Genomic DNA, 21,066 nt, shown 5'->3' with positions numbered 1-21,066 from the left:
CAACCACTCAAATTAACCGTCTTGACCTGCTCTTTCCAATGGTGTTGGTCAGAAAATTCTACCTAAAAAATTGCCTACAGGGTGACCAAAAAACCACAATTCTGGCCCCCAGTGTGTATTAATTAACTCCGGATATCCGCTTTTTTTTCCTTGATGATGACGCACGAACGAAACGTCTAATTTTAACACACACACACACACACGCCCATAATTAATCACTCACTTACGTCACACTTTTTGGTTAGTTTAAGTGGAATTGAGTGGATTTTATGATTATTTACTGACAAATTTGATTTAAAAAAAAAATAAAAATTCTAAATTTTTTCTGTCAACTATTTCATCCAAATTCCATCAAAAAAGTCAACTTCCACATTTTTACTGTCAAATTCGACCAGAAAAACAGAAAAAAAAAAAAAAATAAAAAATGAAAAAAATATTGAAATTAAACTTAACTTTTGCATCAAAAATTTACAAAAAAAAATTTTAAAAAAATGCAATTAAACTTGGCGTTTGCAACTAAAATTTTCAAAAAAAAAAATTAAATTTAAAAAAAAAAATTTAGACAGAAAAAAAAAATAAAAAAAAAAATTTAAATCAAACTTGGCATTTGCATCAAAAATTTACAAAAAAAATAAAAATAAATAAATTATTATAAACTTTTATTTAGTTTAAGTTGCAAATCGTTTGCATTGTTGTCGGTTTGTGCTCAATTTCCATTCAATTGGTGGGAAAAATCGCTCGAAAGAGAAAACAACTAACAACATTGACCCGCTTTTTCCTCTCTTGTCCACACAACAATGGAAACAATTTCAACGGGTTTCCGATTAATTTCGTAGAAAATCGAGGAAAAAACCGAGATTTCGTAGCAAAACTGAGTATTTCCCCGAACTGGGTGCCAGTTACTGACAAACCGACGTGAAAAATGGATTCCCCGACCCCGAATTAGTCGAAAACGAGTACAAACTCGGTATGGTTATCACAGAAAATAACAAAGTTACCGAACGACACGACGTTTCGACCCGCAAAACCCAACTTTCTTGTTTCTAGCGCTAGAAACCTCATCTCAAATTCATTTTATGTTAATTTTTACCAGAAAACACTCTGGTGCAGTCAGTTTTGCAATATCTCTTAAACTAACCGAGTTAGACTGGAAATTGAGCTTTTCTACGGTCATTTTTTATTAAGAATTCGACCAAGTGAAGAGATACGTGAATTCTGACGGTAGAATCGGAATCAGCGATCCCAAATTAGTCGAAAACGAGCCCAAACTCAGTATGGTTAACGGAAAAAATAACAAAGTTACCATTTAACGCGACGTTTCGACCCGGAAACCCAACTTTTTTGTTTGTTAAGCTAGAAACGTCATCTCAAATTCATTTTATGTTAATTTTTACCAGAAAACACTCTAGTGCAGTCAGTTTTGCAATATCTCTTAAACTAACCAAGTTAGACTGAAAATTGAGCTTTTCAACGGTCATTTTTTATTAAGAATTCGACCAAGTGAAGAGATACGTGAATTCTGACGGTAGAATCGGAATCAGCGACCCCAAATTAGTCGAAAACGAGTACAAACTCAGTATGGTTAACGTAAAAAATAACAAAGTTACCATTTAACGCGACGTTTCGGCCCGAAAACCCAACTTTTTTGTTTGTTAAGCTAGAAACCTCATCTCAAATTCATTTTATGCTAATTTTTTCCAGGAAACACTCTAGTGCAGTCAGTTTTGTAATATCTCTTAAACTAACCGAGTTAGACTGGAAATTGAGCTTTTCTACGGTCATTTTGTTAAGAATTCGACCAAGTGAAAAGATAGGTGAATTCTGAGGGAAGAATCGGAATCAGCGACCCCAAATTAGTCGAAAACGAGTACAAACTCAGTATGGTTAACGTAAAAAATAACAAAGTTACCATTTAACGCGACGTTTCGACCCGGAAACCCAACTTTTTTGTTTGTTAAGCTAGAAACCTCATCTCAAATTCATTCTATGCTATTTTTTTCCAGAAAACACGCTGGTGCAGTTAGTTTTGCGATACCATTAAATTTCAGGAAAATTCAAGCTAAAAATCAAGTTTCTCGAACTGGGTACTTGGTACCGCCAAACTGACAGCAGAAATGGTTTTCCTGACCCCAAATTAGTCGAAAACGAGTACAAACTCGGTATGGTTATCATAGAAAATAACAAAGTTACCATTTAACGCGACGTTTCGGCCCGAAAACCCAACTTTTTTGTTTCTAAAGCTAGAAACCTCATCTCAAATTCATTCTATGCTAATTTTTTCCAGGAAACACTCTAGTGCAGTCAGTTTTGTAATATCTCTTAAACTAACCGAGTTAGACTGGAAATTGAGCTTTTCTACGGTCATTTTGTTAAGAATTCGACCAAGTGAAAAGATACGTGAATTCTGAGGGAAGAATCGGAATCAGCGACCCCAAATTAGTCGAAAACGAGTACAAACTCAGTATGGTTAACGTAAAAAATTACAAAGTTACCATTTAACGCGACGTTTCGGCCCGGAAACCCAACTTTTTTGTTTGTTGAGCTAGAAACCTCATCTCAAATTCATTCTATGCTAATTTTTACCAGGAAACACTCTAGTGCAGTCAGTTTTGTAATATCTCTTAAACTAACCGAGTTAGACTGGAAATTGAGCGTTTCTACGGTCATTTTGTTAAGAATTCGACCAAGTGAAAAGATACGTGAATTCTGAGGGAAGAATCGGAATCAGCGACCCCAAATTAGTCGAAAACGAGTACAAACTCAGTATGGTTAACGTAAAAAATAACAAAGTTACCATTTAACGCGACGTTTCGACCCGGAAACCCAACTTTTTTGTTTGTTAAGCTAGAAACCTCATCTCAAATTCATTCTATGCTATTTTTTTCCAGAAAACACGCTGGTGCAGTTAGTTTTGCGATACCATTAAATTTCAGGAAAATTCAAGCTAAAAATCAAGTTTCTCGAACTGGGTACTTGGTACCGCCAAACTGACAGCAGAAATGGTTTTCCTGACCCCAAATTAGTCGAAAACGAGTACAAACTCGGTATGGTTATCATAGAAAATAACAAAGTTACCATTTAACGCGACGTTTCGACCCGGAAACCCAACTTTTTTGTTTCTAAAGCTAGAAACCTCATCTCAAATTCATTCTATGCTAATTTTTTCCAGGAAACACTCTAGTGCAGTCAGTTTTGTAATATCTCTTAAACTAACCGAGTTAGACTGGAAATTGAGCTTTTCTACGGTCATTTTGTTAAGAATTCGACCAAGTGAAAAGATAGGTGAATTCTGAGGGAAGAATCGGAATCAGCGACCCCAAATTAGTCGAAAACGAGTACAAACTCAGTATGGTTAACGTAAAAAATAACAAAGTTACCATTTAACGCGACGTTTCGACCCGGAAACCCAACTTTTTTGTTTGTTAAGCTAGAAACCTCATCTCAAATTCATTCTATGCTATTTTTTTCCAGAAAACACGCTGGTGCAGTTAGTTTTGCGATACCATTAAATTTCAGGAAAATTCAAGCTAAAAATCAAGTTTCTCGAACTGGGTACTTGGTACCGCCAAACTGACAGCAGAAATGGTTTTCCTGACCCCAAATTAGTCGAAAACGAGTACAAACTCGGTATGGTTATCATAGAAAATAACAAAGTTACCATTTAACGCGACGTTTCGGCCCGAAAACCCAACTTTTTTGTTTCTAAAGCTAGAAACCTCATCTCAAATTCATTCTATGCTAATTTTTTCCAGGAAACACTCTAGTGCAGTCAGTTTTGTAATATCTCTTAAACTAACCGAGTTAGACTGGAAATTGAGCTTTTCTACGGTCATTTTGTTAAGAATTCGACCAAGTGAAAAGATACGTGAATTCTGAGGGAAGAATCGGAATCAGCGACCCCAAATTAGTCGAAAACGAGTACAAACTCAGTATGGTTAACGTAAAAAATTACAAAGTTACCATTTAACGCGACGTTTCGGCCCGGAAACCCAACTTTTTTGTTTGTTGAGCTAGAAACCTCATCTCAAATTCATTCTATGCTAATTTTTACCAGGAAACACTCTAGTGCAGTCAGTTTTGTAATATCTCTTAAACTAACCGAGTTAGACTGGAAATTGAGCGTTTCTACGGTCATTTTGTTAAGAATTCGACCAAGTGAAAAGATAGGTGAATTCTGAGGGAAGAATCGGAATCAGCGACCCCAAATTAGTCGAAAACGAGTACAAACTCAGTATGGTTAACGTAAAAAATAACAAAGTTACCATTTAACGCGACGTTTCGACCCGGAAACCCAACTTTTTTGTTTGTTAAGCTAGAAACCTCATCTCAAATTCATTCTATGCTATTTTTTTCCAGAAAACACGCTGGTGCAGTTAGTTTTGCGATACCATTAAATTTCAGGAAAATTCAAGCTAAAAATCAAGTTTCTCGAACTGGGTACTTGGTACCGCCAAACTGACAGCAGAAATGGTTTTCCTGACCCCAAATTAGTCGAAAACGAGTACAAACTCGGTATGGTTATCATAGAAAATAACAAAGTTACCATTTAACGCGACGTTTCGACCCGGAAACCCAACTTTTTTGTTTCTAAAGCTAGAAACCTCATCTCAAATTCATTCTATGCTAATTTTTTCCAGGAAACACTCTAGTGCAGTCAGTTTTGTAATATCTCTTAAACTAACCGAGTTAGACTGGAAATTGAGCTTTTCTACGGTCATTTTGTTAAGAATTCGACCAAGTGAAAAGATACGTGAATTCTGAGGGAAGAATCGGAATCAGCGACCCCAAATTAGTCGAAAACGAGTACAAACTCAGTATGGTTAACGTAAAAAATTACAAAGTTACCATTTAACGCGACGTTTCGGCCCGGAAACCCAACTTTTTTGTTTGTTGAGCTAGAAACCTCATCTCAAATTCATTCTATGCTAATTTTTACCAGAAAACACTCTGGTGCAGTCAGTTTTGCAATATCTCTTAAACTAACCGAGTTAGACTGGAAATTGAGCTTTTCAACGGTCATTTTTTATTAAGAATTCGACCAAGTGAAAAGATACGTCAATTCTGAGGGTAGAATCGGAATCAGCGACCCCAAATTAGTCGAAAACGAGCCCAAACTCAGTATGGTTAACGTAAAAAATAACAAAGTTACCATTTAACGCGACGTTTCGGCCCGGAAACCCAACTTTTCTGTTTCTAAAGCTAGAAACGTCATCTCAAATTCATTTTATGTTAATTTTTACCAGAAAACACTCTGGTGCAGTCAGTTTTGTAATATCTCTTAAACTAACCGAGTTAGACTGGAAATTGAGCTTTTCAACGGTCATTTTGTTAAGAATTCGACCAAGTGAAAAGATACGTCAATTCTGAGGGTAGAATCGGAATCAGCGACCCCAAATTAGTCGAAAACGAGTACAATCTCAGTATGGTTATCATAAAAAATAACAAAGTTACCAAATGACGCGACGTTTCGGCCCGGAAACCCAACTTTTTTGTTTGTTAAGCTAGAAACCTCATCTCAAATTCATTCTATGCTAATTTTTTCCAGAAAACACTCTGGTGCAGTCAGTTTTGCAATATCTCTTAAACTAACCAAGTTAGACTAGAAATTGAGCTTTTCTACGGTCATTTTGTTAAGAATTCGACCAAGTGAAAAGATACGTCAATTCTGAGGGTAGAATCGGAATCAGCGACCCCAAATTAGTCGAAAACGAGTACAAACTTCATATGGTTATCATAAAAAATAACAAAGTTACCATTTAACGCGACGTTTCGACCCGGAAACTCAACTTTTTTGTTTCTAAAGCTAGAAACCTCATCTCAAATTCATTCTATGCTAATTTTTTCCAGGAAACACGCTGGTGAAGTCAGTTTTGCGATTACGCTCAAACTAAGCGAGTTGGCGCACTTACCAAGCGTTCTGACAGGCGTTGGACAGTTGCTGTCCCTTCAGCTGCACCCGCACCTCGCCCAGGAACACGTCGTCGCCCATACCGGGCCGGTCGTGCCACAACGACACCAACACCTCGCCAATTTCCGTGTCGGGATCGTTGTCGTCCGCGCAACCGAACGCAAACACCTCCTCGAACTGCGGACTGACCGTTTTTTTTGCGCACTTTCGTTCGTTTCGTCGCGCGCTTGCCGTTCGTGTACGTGACGGCGACCTGCGCGTACGGATCGCACGCGCCATTTTTCAGCGTCAATTCGCGACACTCGCGCACCCGCACGAACAATTTGCGCGCCTGCGCCTGTTTGGGGGCGCGCACCGTTTCGAATTTCAGATCGACGTTGGCTTTGCCCTGCACCTCGCTGTCCGCGTCCACCGCCTTGATCGGGAACCAGTGATCCTTGTTGTTGTAGGAGGCGAGATGTTCCCGCTTAATGGCCACTTTGCCCAACACCCGGTCCTGTTTGGTGGTTTGACGGTCGCGATCGTACACGTAGACCGAGATGTGCCGAAACAGGCGCGGCACGTCGAATTGGAACTCTTCGCCGAAAAATGGACTGAAAAATCAATAATTAACCAAATTAGCCCTCTCTGGGTCGGTTTCAGCCCGAAAAACACAACTTTCTTATTAGACAAGATAGAGGGGTCATGTGACCCATCGTTTCAGGCTAGAATCTTCCAGGAAACACGCTGGTTTGGTCGGTTTTTTGATATCTCCAAAATTGTCAAAGTTAACCGAGTTGGGTGAGATTTACGCGAAATCTAACTGTAAATTTGAAATCAGCGACCCCAAATTAGTCGAAAACGAGTAGTCACTTGGGGGGTCCAAGTAGAAAAATAACAAAGTTACAGTTTGTGCGACGTTGCCAGCCCGAAACCACAACTTTCTTATTTCGAACGCTAGAAGCGTCATCTCAAATTCATTCTATGCTAATTTTTACCCAGAAACACGCTGGTGAAGTCAGTTTTGAGATATCTCCTAAACTAACCAAGTTAGACAAAAAAATAAGCGTTTAAACGGCTGAATTGTCAAGAACTCAACCAGGTTAAGTGGTACGTAAATTTTGATAGCGGAATTGAAATCAGCGACCCCAAATTAGTCGAAAACGAGCCCAAACTCCATATGGTTAGCATAAAGAATAACAAAGTTACCAAACGACGCGACGTTTCGACCCGGAAACCCAACTTTCTTATTTCTAACGCTAGAAGCGTCATCTCAAATTCATTCTATGCTAATTTTTACCCAGAAACACGCTGGTGAAGTCAGTTTTGAGATATCTCCTAAACTAACCGAGTTAGACAAAAAAATAAGCGTTTAAACGGCTAAATTGTCAGGAACTCAACCAGGTTAAGTGGTACGTAAATTTTGATAGTGGAATTGAAATCAGCGACCCCAAATTAGTCGAAAACGAGCCCAAACGCCATATGGTTATCATAGAAAATAACAAAGTTACCAAACGACGCGACGTTTCGACCCGGAAACCCAACTTTCTTATTTCTAGCGCTAGAAACGTCATCTCAAATTCATTCTATGCTAATTTTTACCCAGAAACACGCTGGTGAAGTCAGTTTTGAGATATCTCCTAAACTAACCGAGTGAGACAAAAAAATGAGCGTTTAAACGGCTATATTGTCAAGAATTCCACCAGGTTAAGTGGTACGTAAATTTTGATAATAGAAATGGAATCAGCGACCCCAAATTAGTCGAAAACGAGCCCAAACTCCACATGGTTATCATAGAAAATAACAAAGTTACCAAACGACGCGACGTTTCGACCCGGAAACCCAACTTTCTTATTTCTAACGCTAGAAGCGTCATCTCAAATTCATTCTATGCTAATTTTTACCCAGAAACACGCTGGTGAAGTCAGTTTTGAGATATCTCCTAAACTAACCGAGTGAGACAAAAAAATGAGCTTATAAACGGCTGAATTGTCAAGAACTTAACCAGGTTAAGTGGTACGTAAATTTTGCTAGTGGAATTGAAATCAGCGACCCCAAATTAGTCGAAAACGAGTGGTCACTCGGGGGGTCCAAGTAGAAAAATAACAAAGTTATAGTTTGTGCGACGTTGCCAGCCCGAAACCACAACTTTCTTATTTCTAACGCTAGAAGCGTCATCTCAAATTCATTCTATGCTAATTTTTTCCGGGAAACACGCTGGTGAAGTCAGTTTTGAGATATCTCCTAAACTAACCGAGTTAGACAAAAAAATAAGCGTTTAAACGGCTGAATTGTCAAGAACTCAACCAGGTTAAGTGGTACGTAAATTTTGATAGCGGAATTGAAATCAGCGACCCCAAATTAGTCGAAAACGAGCCCAAACTCCATATGGTTATCATAGAAAATAACAAAGTTACCAAACGATGCGACGTTTCGACCCGGAAACCCAACTTTCTTATTTCGAACGCTAGAAGCGTCATCTCAAATTCATTCTATGCTAATTTTTACCCAGAAACACGCTGGTGAAGTCAGTTTTGAGATATCTCCTAAACTAACCGAGTGAGACAAAAAAATGAGCTTATAAACGGCTGAATTGTCAAGAACTTAACCAGGTTAAGTGGTACGTAAATTTTGCTAGTGGAATTGAAATCAGCGACCCCAAATTAGTCGAAAACGAGTGGTCACTCGGGGGGTCCAAGTAGAAAAATAACAAAGTTATAGTTTGTGCGACGTTGCCAGCCCGAAACCACAACTTTCTTATTTCTAACGCTAGAAGCGTCATCTCAAATTCATTCTATGCTAATTTTTTCCGGGAAACACGCTGGTGAAGTCAGTTTTGAGATATCTCCTAAACTAACCGAGTTAGACAAAAAAATAAGCGTTTAAACGGCTGAATTGTCAAGAACTCAACCAGGTTAAGTGGTACGTAAATTTTGATAGCGGAATTGAAATCAGCGACCCCAAATTAGTCGAAAACGAGCCCAAACTCCATATGGTTATCATAGAAAATAACAAAGTTACCAAACGATGCGACGTTTCGACCCGGAAACCCAACTTTCTTATTTCGAACGCTAGAAGCGTCATCTCAAATTCATTCTATGCTAATTTTTACCCAGAAACACGCTGGTGAAGTCAGTTTTGAGATATCTCTTAAACTAACTGAGTTAAACCAAAAAATGAGCGTTTAAACGGCTAAATTGTCAGGAACTCAACCAGGTTAAGTGGTACGTAAATTTTGGTAGTGGAATTGAAATCAGCGACCCCATATTAGTCGAAAACGAGCCCAAACTCCATATGGTTATCATAGAAAATAGCAAAGTTACCAAACGACGCGACGTTTCGACCCGGAAACCCAACTTTCTTATTTCTAACGCTAGAAACGTCATCTCAAATTCATTCTATGCTAATTTTTACCCAGAAACACGCTGGTGAAGTCAGTTTTGCGATATCTCGTAAACTAACGCGAGTTTTTCGAAACTTACCATAAACTCTGCTGGACGGTGGCCGTTCGGAATATTTCCTCCTGGTCCAGCGACAAAGTGCAGTAAACGTCCCTTAAACAGGTCGAACCGTGGCTACGATTGGGCAAGTTTTTTGCTTCCCCTGAAAAATCACCAATTTTTCTCATAATTTTGCAGTTTTGCTAAAAAAAGATTTAAAAAAGAATTAAATTACAAAAAAAAAAAAATTTAAATTCACTTCTTTTAAAATCACGTGAGCATTTTCAATCGTAAAAAATTGATTGTAAAAGTCACGTGACTCTTATTGGCGTTAAAATGACATTTTTAAGGTCACGTGACTGTTTTTTAAGTTAAAATAGTATTATTAAAGTCACGTGACTCTTTCAAGGTCAAAATAATATTTTTTATTTTTTTTCGATTTACTGTCAAAATAATAAAGTGTCAAAAATTGTCATTTTGACATTTAAACTGTCAAAATTGTCCAAAACTGTCATTTTTAAGCTGGAAACTGTAAAAAATGTGTTATTTTTGGATTTACTGTCAAAAATTGTCATTTTGACATTTAAACTGTCAAAAATGTCTAAAACTGTCATTTTTAAGCTGGAAACTGTAAAAAATGTGTTATTTTTGGATTTACTGTCAAAAATTGTCATTTTGACATTTAAACTGTCAAAAATGTCTAAAACTGTCATTTTTAAGCTGGAAACTGTCAAAAATGTGTTATTTTTGTATTTACTGTCAAAATTGTAAAGTGACAAAAATTGTCATTTAAATTGTTAAAACTGTCGGAAAATGTCATTTTGAGATTTAAACTGTCAAAATTGTCCGGAAGTGTCACTTTTTGTATTGCAATTGTCAAAAATTGTCATTTTAATGATTACATTATTAAAATTGTCCAAAACTGTCATTTTCAAGCTTGAAACTGTCAAAAGTGTCTAGATCTGTCATTTTGAAGTTTAAATTGTCAAAATTGTCCAAAACTGTCATTTTTAAGCTGAAAACTGTCAAAAATATGTCATTTGGAGATCAGAACTGTCAAAATTGTCTAAAAATGCAATTTTTCCGTTTGAAACTGTCATTTTTAAACTTGAAACCGTCAAAAGTATCTAAAACTGTCATTTTCAAGCTTCAAACTGTCAAAACTGCTTAAATCTGTCAATTTGACGTTTAAATTGTCAAAATTGTCCAAAACTGTCATTTTTAAGCTGGAAACCGTCAAAAATGTCCTATTTTTGAAATTACTGTCAAAATTTGTCATTTAAATTGTTAAAATTGTCAGAAAGTGTCATTTTGAGATTTAAACTGTCAAAATTGTCCGGAAGTGTCACTTTTTGTATTGCAATTGTCAAAAATTGTCATTTTAATGATTACATTATTAAAATTGTCCAAAACTGTCATTTTCAAGCTTGAAACTGTCAAAAGTGTCTAGATCTGTCATTTTGAAGTTTAAAATGTCAAATCGTCCAAAACTGTCATTTTTAAGCTGGAAACTGTCAAAAATATGTCATTTGGAGATGGGAACTGTCAAGATTGTCTGAAACTGCAATTTTTCCGTTTGAAACTGTCATTTTTAAACTTGAAACCGTCAAAAGTATCTAAATCTGTAATTTTGACGTTTAAATTGTCAAAATTGTCTAAAACTGTCATTTTCAAGCTTCAAACTGTCAAAACTGCTTAAATCTGTCATTTTGACGTTTAAATTGTCAAAATTGTCCAAAACTGTCATTTTTAAGCTGGAAACCGTCAAAAATGTCCTATTTTTAAAATTACTGTCAAAATTTGTCATTTAAATTGTTAAAATTGTCAGAAAGTGTCATTTTCAGATTTAAACTGTCAAAATTGTCCGGAAGTGTCACTTTTTAAGCTGGAAACTGTCAAAAATGTGTTATTTTTGTATTTACTGTCAAAATTGTAAAGTGACAAAAATTGTCATTTAAATTGTTAAAACTGTCGGAAAATGTCATTGTGAGATTTAAACTGTCAAAATTGTCCGGAAGTGTCACTTTTTGTATTGCAATTGTCAAAAATTGTCATTTTAATGATTACATTATTAAAATTGTCCAAAACTGTCATTTTCAAGCTTCAAACTGTCAAAAGTGTCTAGATCTGTCATTTTGACGTTTAAATTGTCAAAATTGTCCAAAACTGTCATTTTTAAGCTGGAAACTGTCAAAAATATGTCATTTGGAGATGGGAACTGTCAAGATTGTCTGAAACTGCAATTTTTCCGTTTGAAACTGTCATTTTTAAACTTGAAACCGTCAAAAGTATCTAAATCTGTAATTTTGACGTTTAAATTGTCAAAATTGTCTAAAACTGTCATTTTCAAGCTTCAAACTGTCAAAACTGCTTAAATCTGTCATTTTGACGTTTAAATTGTCAAAATTGTCCAAAACTGTCATTTTTAAGCTGGAAACCGTCAAAAATGTCCTATTTTTGAAATTACTGTCAAAATTTGTCATTTAAATTGTTAAAATTGTCAGAAAGTGTCATTTTGAGATTTAAACTGTCAAAATTGTCCGGAAGTGTCACTTTTTGTATTGCAATTGTCAAAAATTGTCATTTTAATGATTACATTATTAAAATTGTCCAAAACTGTCATTTTCAAGCTTGAAACTGTCAAAAGTGTCTAGATCTGTCATTTTGAAGTTTAAATTGTCAAATTGTCCAAAACTGTCATTTTTAAGCTGGAAACTGTCAAAAATATGTCATTTTGAGATCGGAACTGTCAAAATTGTCTAAAAATGCAATTTTTCCCTTTGAAACTGTCATTTGAGGTTAGGGCTGCGCCCCACTTTTTTTTTATCGTTTCTCAAACCTTTCCAAAGGTTTTCTCCCAATAAGGGGGCGCAGCCCTAACCCGCCCCTCCTGAAAAAGGGGCCCAAAACACACTTTCCAAAGAGTCGAAGGGACAGCACAACCACACAAACACAGTTTTAAACAAATTAGGGCTGCGCCCCCTTTTTTTGACTGCCTTTCTCAGCTGGCTAAGGGCTTTTCCAAGAAGGGGACACTGCTCAAATCCTCCTACCCCCTCTAGAAGGGGGCCCAAGAGTGGCTTTTAGAGGGTTCGGAAGCCTAGCAAAACAATTCTAACTTAACCACACTTTTGAAGGGGTTAGGGCTGCGCCCCCTATTTTTGACTGCCTGTAAATACTTGCCAGGGCTTTTCCAACAAAAAGGGGCACAGCCACTTACCTTTCCCCCCCCAAAAGGGGGCTCAAAACACACTTTCCCAAGAGTCGAAGGGACAGCACAACAACAATAGCTCCCACACACTTTCAGACCAAACAGGGCTGCGCCCCCCATTTTTGCCTGTCTTTTACAGCTTGCTAAGGACTTTTCCAAGAAGGGGGCGCAGCCCAAATCCCTTTCCCCCTCAAAAAAGGGGCCCAAAAGTGGGTTTGAAAGGCAACCAAACTATTCTAACTTAACCACACTTTTAAAGAGGTTAGGGCTGCGCCCCCTTTTTTTGACTGCCTTTCTCAGCTTGCTAAGGACCTTTCCAAGAAGGGGGCACCGCTCAAATCCTCCTCCCCCTCTAAAAGGGGGCCCAAAAGAGGCTTTTAGAGGGTTCGGAAGCTAGGCAATACAATTCTAACTTAACCACACTTTTGAAGAGGTTAGGGCTGCGCCCCCAATTTTAAACTGCTTTTTAAACCTTGCCAGGGCTTTTCCAACAAAAAGGGGCACAGCCACTTACCTTTCCCCCCCCCCAAAAGGCGGCTCAAAACACACTTTTGAAGGACAACTACAATAACACTAACTCCCACACACTTTCAGACCGAATAGGGCTGCGCCCCCTAGTTTTGACTGCCTGCTACACATTGTTAAGGCCTTTTCCAAGAAGGGGGCACCGCCCAAATCCCCTTTCTCCTTTTAGAAGGGGCCCAAAAATGGCTTTTAGAGGGTTCCGAAGCCAAGCAAAACAACTCTAACTTAACCACACTTTTGAAGAGGTTAAGGCTGCGCCCCCTCTTTTTAAATGATTCTTAAACCTTGCCAGGGCTTTTTCAACAAAAAGGGGCACAGCCACTTACCTTTCACCCCCAAAAGGGGGCTCAAAACACACTTTCCAAAGAGTCGAAGGGACAGCACAACATCACTAACTCCCACACACTTTCAAACCGAATGGGGCTGCGCCCCTAATTTTTGACCATTTGCTACACTAGGCTAAGGGCTTTTCCAAGTAAGGGGGCACAGCCCTAACCCTCCCCCTTCCTAAAAAGGGGCTCAAAACAGTCTTTTTAACCTTTTAAGACACAGCACCACAACACTAACTCCCACACACTTTTAACACAAATTGGGGCTGCGCCCCCTCAATTTCACTGGTTGCCAGGATGTCAGGGTTGATTGTAAAGGGGGGCCACTGCGAAAATCCTTCGCCCCCTTTCAGGGGGGCACCAAAACCCACTTTTGAAGCGCAGCAAAACAACACAAACTTTAACCGCCGGGGGGCTTGGCCCCCCCCTTTTTTTGGGTGTAGGGGAGCCCCACAACCCCTCTAAACCCCCAAATAACTTAAAAAAGGGGCTAAATTACCTATTTTTGTCCGTTCAACTAGCCTCACTTCTGACCTGTCAAAATATCCCAGTTAGCCGCTGTCAGTGACTAGAATACAAAACTGTCATTTTTAAGCTGAAAACTGTCAAAAATATGTCATTTTGAGATCGGAACTGTCAAAATTGTCTAAAAATGCAATTTTTAACTTTGAAACTGTCATTTGAGGTTAGGGCTCAGCCCCACTTTTTTTTATTGTTTTCAATCCTTTCCAAAGGTTTCTCCCAATAAGGGGGCGCAGCCCTAACCCTCCCCCCCCACCGGAAAAAGGGCCCCAAAACACACTTTCCAAAGAGTCAAAGGGACAGCACAACCACACGAACTTCAACACAGTTTTAAACAAATTAGGGATGCGCCCCTTTTTTGCCAAAGGCTTTACAAAAAAGGGGGCGCAGCCCCAACCCTACTACCCCCTCTAGAAAGGGGCCCAAAAGTGGCTTTTAGAGGGTTCGGAAGGCAACCAAACTATTCTAACTTAACCAAACTTTTGAAAAGGTTAGGACTGCGCCCCCTATTTTTGACTGCCTGCTACACTTGGATAAGGGCTTTTACAATAAGGGGGCACCACTCAAATTCCCTTTCCCCCTCTAGAAGGGGGCCTAAAATTGGATTTTAGAGGGTTCGGAAGCCAAGCAAAACAACTCCAACTTTTGAAAAGGTTAGGGCTGCGCCCCCACTTTTAAACTGCTTTTTAATCCTTGCCAGGGCAAAAAGGGGCACATTCACTTACCTTTCCCCCCTCAAAAGGGGGCTCAAAACACACTTTCCGAAGGGTCGAAGGGAGAGCACAACAACACTAGCTACCACACACTTTCAAACCAAATAGGGCTACGCCCCCCAATTTTGACTGCCTTTCTCAGCTTGCTAAGGGTTTTTCCAAGAAGGGGGCACAGTCCAAATCCTCCTACCCCCTCTAGAAGGGGGCCCAAAAGTGGCTTTTAGAGAGTTCGGAAGCCAATCAAAACAACTCTAATTTAACCACACTTTTGAAGAGGTTAGGGCTGCGCCCCCTTTTTTTAACTGCCTTTCTCAGCTTGCTAAGGGCTTTTCCAACAAAAAGGGGCACATCCACTTACCTTTCCCCCCTGAAAAGGGGACTCAAAACACACTTTCCAAAGAGTCAAAGGGACAGCACAACAACATAAGCTCCCACACACTTTCACACCGAATGGGGCTGCGCCCCTCATTTTTGACCGCTTGCTACACTTTGTTAAGGGCTTTTTTAAGTAAGGGGGCACAGCCCTAACCCTCCCCCTTCTTAAAAAGGGGCTCAAAACAGTCTTTTTAACCTTTTAAGACACAGCACCACAACACTAACTCCCACACACTTTTAACACAAATTGGGGCTGCGCCCCCCCAATTTCACTGGTTGCCAGGATGTCAGGGTTGATTGTAAAGGGGGGCCACTGCGAAAATCCTTCGCCCCCTTTCAGGGGGGCACCAAAACCCACTTTTGAAGCGCAGCAAAACAACACAAACTTTAACCGAGGGGGGGCTTCGCCCCCCCCTTTTTCTGGGTGTAGGGGAGCCCCCCAACCCCCCAAAACCCCCAAAAAACCTAAAAAAAGGGGCCAAATTACCTATTTTTATCTTGATCCGTTCAACTAGCCTCACTTCCGCCATGTTGTTGCACACACACACACACACTAGCAAGCGGAAACGCCCGAACGGCAATGACAGTTCGGCCCGAACTCGCCCGAAACGTCACCACTCGCCTTAAATCCCCAATTTCCCCAATTTTGGGGGTCGATGTGACGTAATCACCGTATACAGGGTGATTGGCGGGATTTTCCGGTCCCGATGATGGTCGTTTGCACGACGAAACGTACGCGCTTGTCACGTGACCCACGTTTCATTGATGACTAGCGTGTGCGTGCACTGCGTGCGCGCTGTTGCCCCACTTGTCACCTTGACGCCGTCGCGGCGTTGCCGCTTCTCCCCCTTTTGCTCTCCGAGGTATAAACAATACAGGGTGGTTGTAATAACCCAATAACTGGGTTATTTACAGTTTTTTGACCACCCTGTATAGAGTGGATTTATAGAGAATTTCCTAGTCTGCAATTTGGTAAAAAATTCAACTCGATACCTGTCAAAGTAACCGAGTTACTAGCTGTCAAAGTTTTGGTTTCACTCTTGACACTTCAAGTCAAAATAACTCGCTTATTTGACACTTGTGCTACTAGACTTATAGAAAGTGATTTGTAGGGAATTTCCTGGTCTGCATTTTGGTAAAAAAAACAACTCGATACCTGTCAAAGTAACCGAGTTACTAGCTGTCAAAATAACCGAGTTACTGGCTGTCAAAGTTTTGGTTTCACTCTTGACACTTTATGTCAAAATAACTCGCTTATTTGACACTTGTGCTACTAGACTTATAGAAAGTGATTTATAGGGAATTTCCCGGTCTACAATTTGGTAAAAAATTCAACTCGATACCTGTCAAAGTAACCGAGTTACTGGCTGTCAAAGTTTAGGTTTCACTCTTGACACTTTATGTCAAAATAACTCGCTTATTTGACACTTGTGCTACTAGACTTATAGAAAGTGATTTGTAGAGAATTTCTCGGTCTACAATTTGGTAAAAAATTCAACTCGATACCTGTCAAAGTAACCGAGTTACTGGCTGTCAAAGTTTTGGTTTCACTCTTGACACTTTATGTCAAAATAACTCGCTTATTTGACACTTGTGCTACTAGACTTATAGAAAGTGATTTGTAGGGAATTTCCCGGTCTACAATTTGGTAAAAAATTCAACTCGATACCTGTCAAAGTAACCGAGTTACTAGCTGTCAAAATAACCGAGTTACTGGCTGTCAAAGTTTTGGTTTCACTCTTGACACTTTATGTCAAAATAACTCGCTTATTTGACACTTGTGCTACTAGACTTATAGAAAGTGATTTGTAGGGAATTTCCTGGTCTATATTTTGGTAAAAAATTCAACTCGATACCTGTCAAAGTAACCGAGTTACTGGCTGTCAAAGTTTTGATTTCACTTTTGACAGTTTAAGTCAAAATAAATGACTTATTTGACACTTGTGCTACTAGACTTATAGAAAGTGATTTATAGAGAATTTCCCGGTCTGCAATTTGGTAAAAAAATCAACTCGATACCTGTCAAACTAACCGAGTTATTGGCTGTCAAAGTTTAGGTTGCACTTTTGACATTTCATGTCAAAATAAATGACTTATTTGACATTTTTGCTACCAAAACTATAGAAAGTGATTTATAGAGAATTTCCTGGTCTACATTTTGGTAAAAAAATCAACTCGATACCTGTCAAAGTAACCGAGTTACTGGCTGTCAAAGTTTTGTTTTTACTTTTGACATTTCAAGTCAAAATAACTCGCTTATTTGACACTCGTGCTACTAGACTTATAGAAAGTGATTTATAGGGAATTTCCCGGTCTGCAATTTGGTAAAAAAATCAACTCGATACCTGTCAAAGTAACCGAGTTATTGGCTGTCAAAGTTTTGGTTTCACTCTTGACACTTCATGTCAAAATAAATGACGTATTTGACACTTATGCTACCAAAACTATAGAAAGTGATTTATAGAGAATTTCCTGGTCCACAATTTGGTAAAAAAATCAACTCGATACCTGTCAAAGTAACCGAGTTACTGGCTGTCAAAGTTTTGTTTTTACTTTTGACATTTCAAGTCAAAATAACTCGCTTATTTGACACTCGTGCTACTAGACTTATAGAAAGTGATTTATAGGGAATTTCCCGGTCTGCAATTTGGTAAAAAAATCAACTCGATACCTGTCAAAGTAACCGAGTTATTGGCTGTCAAAGTTTTGGTTTCACTCTTGACACTTCATGTCAAAATAAATGACGTATTTGACACTTATGCTACCAAAACTATAGAAAGTGATTTATAGAGAATTTCCTGGTCCACAATTTGGTAAAAAAATCAACTCGATACCTGTCAAAGTAACCGAGTTACTGGCTGTCAAAGTTTTGTTTTCACTCTTGACACTTCAAGTCAAAATAACTCGCTTATTTAACACTCGTGCTACTAGACTTATAGAAAGTGATTTATAGAGAATTTCCCGGTCTACATTTTGGTAAAAAATTCAACTCGATACCTGTCAAAGTAACCGAGTTACTGGCTGTCAAAGTTTTGATTTCACTTTTGACAGTTTAAGTCAAAATAAATGACTTATTTGACACTTATGCTACTAGACTTATAGAAAGTGATTTATAGGGAATTTCCTGGTCTACATTTTGATAAAAAAATTAACTCGATACCTGTCAAAGTAACCGAGTTACTGGCTGTCAAAGTTTTGTTTTCACTTTTGACACTTCAAGTCAAAATAACTCGCTTATTTGACACTTGTGCTACTAGACTTATAAAAAGTGATTTGTAGAGAATTTCCCGGTCTACAATTTGGTAAAAAATTCAACTCGATACCTGTCAAAGTAACCGAGTTACTGGCTGTCAAAGTTTAGGTTTCACTCTTGACACTTTATGTCAAAATAACTCGCTTATTTGACACTTGTGCTACTAGACTTATAGAAAGTGATTTGTAGAGAATTTCTCGGTCTACAATTTGGTAAAAAATTCAACTCGATACCTGTCAAAGTAACCGAGTTACTGGCTGTCAAAGTTTAGGTTTCACTCTTGACACTTTATGTCAAAATAACTCGCTTATTTGACACTTGTGCTACTAGACTTATAGAAAGTGATTTGTAGGGAATTTCCTGGTCTGCATTTTGGTAAAAAAAACAACTCGATACCTGTCAAAGTAACCGAGTTACTAGCTGTCAAAATAACCGAGTTACTGGCTGTCAAAGTTTTGGTTTTACTAGTGACAATTTAAGTCAAAATAACTCGCTTATTTGACACTTGTGCTACTAGACTTATAGAAAGTGATTTATAGGGAATTTCCCGGTCTACAATTTGGTAAAAAATTCAACTCGATACCTGTCAAAGTAACCGAGTTACTGGCTGTCAAAGTATAGGTTTCACTCTTGACACTTTATGTCAAAATAACTCGCTTATTTGACACTTGTGCTACTAGACTTATAGAAAGTGATTTGTAGAGAATTTCTCGGTCTACAATTTGGTAAAAAATTCAACTCGATACCTGTCAAAGTAACCGAGTTACTGGCTGTCAAAGTTTTGATTTCACTTTTGACAGTTTAAGTCAAAATAAATGACTTATTTGACACTTATGCTACTAGACTTATAGAAAGTGATTTATAGGGAATTTCCTGGTCTACATTTTGATAAAAAAATTAACTCGATACCTGTCAAAATAACCTAGTCAGCGGCTGTCAAAGTTATGGTTTTACTCTTGACACTTTATGTCAAAATAAATGACGTATTTGACACTTATGCTACCAAAACTATAGAAAGTGATTTATAGAGAATTTCCCGGTCTGCAATTTGATAAAAAAATCAACTCGATACCTGTCAAAGTAACCGAGTTACTGGCTGTCAAAGTTTTGGTTTCACTCTTGACACTTTATGTCAAAATAACTCGCTTATTTGACACTTGTGCTACTAGACTTATAGAAAGTGATTTATAGAGAATTTTCCGGTCTGCAATTTGGTAAAAAAATCAACTCGATACCTGTCAAAACAACCGAGTTACTGGCTGTCAAAGTTTTGTTTTCACTTTTGACACTTCAAGTCAAAATAACTCGCTTATTTGACACTTGTGCTACTAGACTTATAGAAAGTGATTTATAGGGAATTTCCTGGTCTGCAATTTGGTAAAAAATTCAACTCGATACCTGTCAAAGTAACCGAGTTACTGGCTGTCAAAGTTTTGGTTTCACTCTTGACACTTCATGTCAAAATAAATGACGTATTTGACACTTATGCTACCAAAACTATAGAAAGTGATTTATAGAGAATTTCCCGGTCTGCAATTTGATAAAAAAATCAACTCGATACCTGTCAAAATAACCGAGTTACTGGCTGTCAAAGTGACTAGAATCCAAATCGTGACCTTCCAATGCAACTCGCTTATTTTCGTCCAATAACTCGGTTAATTGACATTTGTCGTAAAAACACGTCATGTGACAGTTTGTAGAGGACACTGTGGGTTATAATCTGTCAAAAAAATCACCTCGATACCTGTCAAAGTAACCGAGTTATTGACATTATAAGAAGCAATTGTCAATTCCATACTTTGAACTCAAATGGTCCAGTTTGACAGCTCGCATATTCTGTCAAATTTGACAGTTACGTCAGTCCAGTTTTCCTCAAATTGTAGTTCTTCAAATTGTCCAACCAGTAACTGTCAAAACAACCGACTTACAAACTTGTCAAAGTGACACCTGTCAAATCACTTTTTAACTGTCAATAACTCGCTTATTTGACACTTGTGCTACTAGACTTATAGAAAGTGATTTAGAGAGAATTTCCTGGTCTACAATCTGTCAAAAAAATCAACTCGGCACCTGTCAAAATAACCGAGTTACGGACTGTCAAAGTGACAGGAGTGGAAATTTCAACCTGCCAGTACAACTCGAATATTTTCGTCCTATAACTCGGTCAGGTGACATTTTTAAAAAAAACTTGTCATTTGACAGTTTGTAGAGAATTTCCCGGTCTACATTTTGGTACAAAAATCAACTCGATACCTGTCAAAATAACCGACTTATGGGCTGTCAAAGTGACAGGAGTGGAAATTTCAACCTGCCAGTACAACTCGGAGCTTTTCGTCCAATAACTCGGTCAGGTGACAGTTTTAGAAAAAACTTGTCATCTGACAGTTTGTAGAGGACACTCCGGGCTACAATCTGTCAAAAAAATCAACTCGATACCTGTCAAAATAACCGACTTATGGGCCGTCAAAATGACAGTGGCACTTTTCACGTTTTGAACTCAAACTAGTTTTCCTTTAACCTCAAATGTCTCGGAAACGGTTCGTTTTTCGTCAAAAACATATACCGGGTGATCGAAAGAGAATTTCGAGGGCTTCAAAACGGTATATTGAACCACCCTGTAAGTGTGAAAATAACGGAAAATCCCCGGATTGTTCCCGATTGATTGGGAGACGTGGCAACGTCGCGCTGCACTTTCATGAATGGAGCGTGACGTAGGCGGACCAATGGCGTGGCTGCGTTACGCGCCACATGGGCGTAGGCGGTTTCAGTGTATTTTTACCCGTTTTTCCTGTCCAGTGGCGTAGTTTTCTC

At 38.5% G+C, this 21,066-nt stretch overlaps 1 protein-coding gene across 1 annotated transcript in view; it reads right to left on the bottom strand.

Annotated features, from left to right (window-relative positions):
- The window catches only part of LOC145738367 (GTPase-activating protein-like), a 44,359-nt gene extending 28,552 nt beyond the window's left edge, over positions 1 to 15,807 (bottom strand). Inside the window, 4 exon segments of the mRNA XM_081993187.1 lie at positions 5,910 to 6,106; positions 6,108 to 6,501; positions 9,370 to 9,490; positions 15,490 to 15,807. Coding sequence (XP_081849313.1) covers positions 5,910 to 6,106; positions 6,108 to 6,501; positions 9,370 to 9,490; positions 15,490 to 15,532 — 755 coding nt within the window. The 5' untranslated portion in view covers positions 15,533 to 15,807.
- Positions 15,808 to 21,066: the final 5,259 nt, after the last annotated feature.

This window comes from Ips typographus, linkage group LG15 (assembly GCF_016097725.1).
Source record: "Ips typographus isolate SLU linkage group LG15, UJ_Ityp_2.0, whole genome shotgun sequence".
In the NCBI taxonomy this organism is placed as follows: Eukaryota; Metazoa; Arthropoda; class Insecta; order Coleoptera; family Curculionidae; genus Ips; species Ips typographus.
This window is presented reverse-complemented; position numbering and strand designations above follow the sequence as displayed.